This window comes from Aplysia californica, unplaced genomic scaffold (assembly GCF_000002075.1).
Source record: "Aplysia californica isolate F4 #8 unplaced genomic scaffold, AplCal3.0 scaffold00117, whole genome shotgun sequence".
Taxonomy (NCBI): domain Eukaryota; kingdom Metazoa; phylum Mollusca; class Gastropoda; order Aplysiida; family Aplysiidae; genus Aplysia; species Aplysia californica.
In genome coordinates this window covers 874,624-875,985 of record NW_004797387.1, presented here as the reverse complement: position 1 = coordinate 875,985, position 1,362 = coordinate 874,624, and the positions used below count along the sequence as shown (strand labels likewise).

Below are 1,362 nucleotides of genomic sequence, written 5' to 3'. Positions count from 1 at the left end.
GGGTGGAGGGGGTGGTCATGTCGCACCAACACAAGGACAAATGACACACTGTTGTACTCACCAACGTTTGGGGCAGGTTCTGGGACCAGGCGATTGGGGATCTTCCACTCCTGGAAAATCTGTGGACAAATTGACACAGTGATTAATGACATAATAATACATGGATTAATGATATAGTAATACATGGATTAATGATATAATAATACATGGATTAATGATATAATGACACATGGATTTGTGATATAATGACACAGTGATTAAGGATATAATGACACATGGATTAATGATATAAGGGCACATGGATTAATGATATAATGACATATTGATTAATGATATATTAACACCTTGTTTAGTAATATAATGACACAGTGATTAATGATGTATTGACTCATTGATTGCTATTGTAGATAAATGATAGTTGTTTTGACACGTTGATTATTATTGTAGATAAATGACAGTTATTTTGACTCGTTGATTGTTATTGTAGATAAATGATAGTTATTTTGACTCGTTGGTCGTTAGTCAAGGTAGAACAGATACACTGACACATTGATTGTAACTGTAGTAACAGCAGAATTAATATATTGACACATCAACATATTATTAGAGTACCACACAGTAGAATTGACAAATTGACCCACTGATTATTACAGTAGCAATAGTAGAACTGACATATTGGCACAATGATTTTTGAAGTAATAAAAGTAGAACTGACGAATTGACATAGTGATTGTTAGGGTAGCAATAGTCAAAGTGAAACATAGATGGTTGAAGTAGCGATAGCAGAAGTCATAGATCTATACTATCACACTGATAGTTTTACAGTAGCGATGGTAGATAGTTTTCACAGAGTCCGGTATAGATAGATAGATAGATAGATAGATAGATAGATAGATAGATAGATAGATAGATAGATAGATAGATAGATAGATAGATAGGTTTAGCTAGCTTATGGGCTATATTATACGTGTATAATTTTGTACTGTCATAATGTGGTCGCTTTTAAGCACAAGAGGGGTCCCGAAAAATGCCGTTTTTTAGAAAATCGAAGGTAAAGTTTTTTCCCCTTGTTCAATTTCTTTAAAAGTAAAAGGCAAGGGGCATTTTTTTCTATAACCAAAAAGATAGACCCACTATTGAAACCAAACTTCTTCAATAGGTAGGGCAAATGCCACTTTTGGTGTTGGCCTAGGTCAAGATATCTGGAAACCCCCCGAAATCAGGGTTAGCCCGCTTGTCCTTAAAAGCGACCATATGTTATCTATAATATGTCAGTGTCAATCCGTGAGTCAAGCTCTTTCTCTCCCTCTCCCTCCTCCTCTTCTCTCTCCCTCTCTCTCTCTCTCTCTCTCTCTCTCTCTC

General features: G+C 35.6%; 1 protein-coding gene across 1 annotated transcript in view; it reads right to left on the bottom strand.

Moving 5' to 3' along the window:
* The window catches only part of LOC101855718, a gene marked incomplete in the record, with an annotated part of 35,463 nt that overhangs the window by 13,585 nt on the left and 20,516 nt on the right, over positions 1-1,362 (bottom strand). The window contains 1 exon segment of the mRNA XM_013081140.2: positions 62-119. Within this exon segment, the coding sequence (XP_012936594.1) occupies positions 62-119 (58 nt within the window).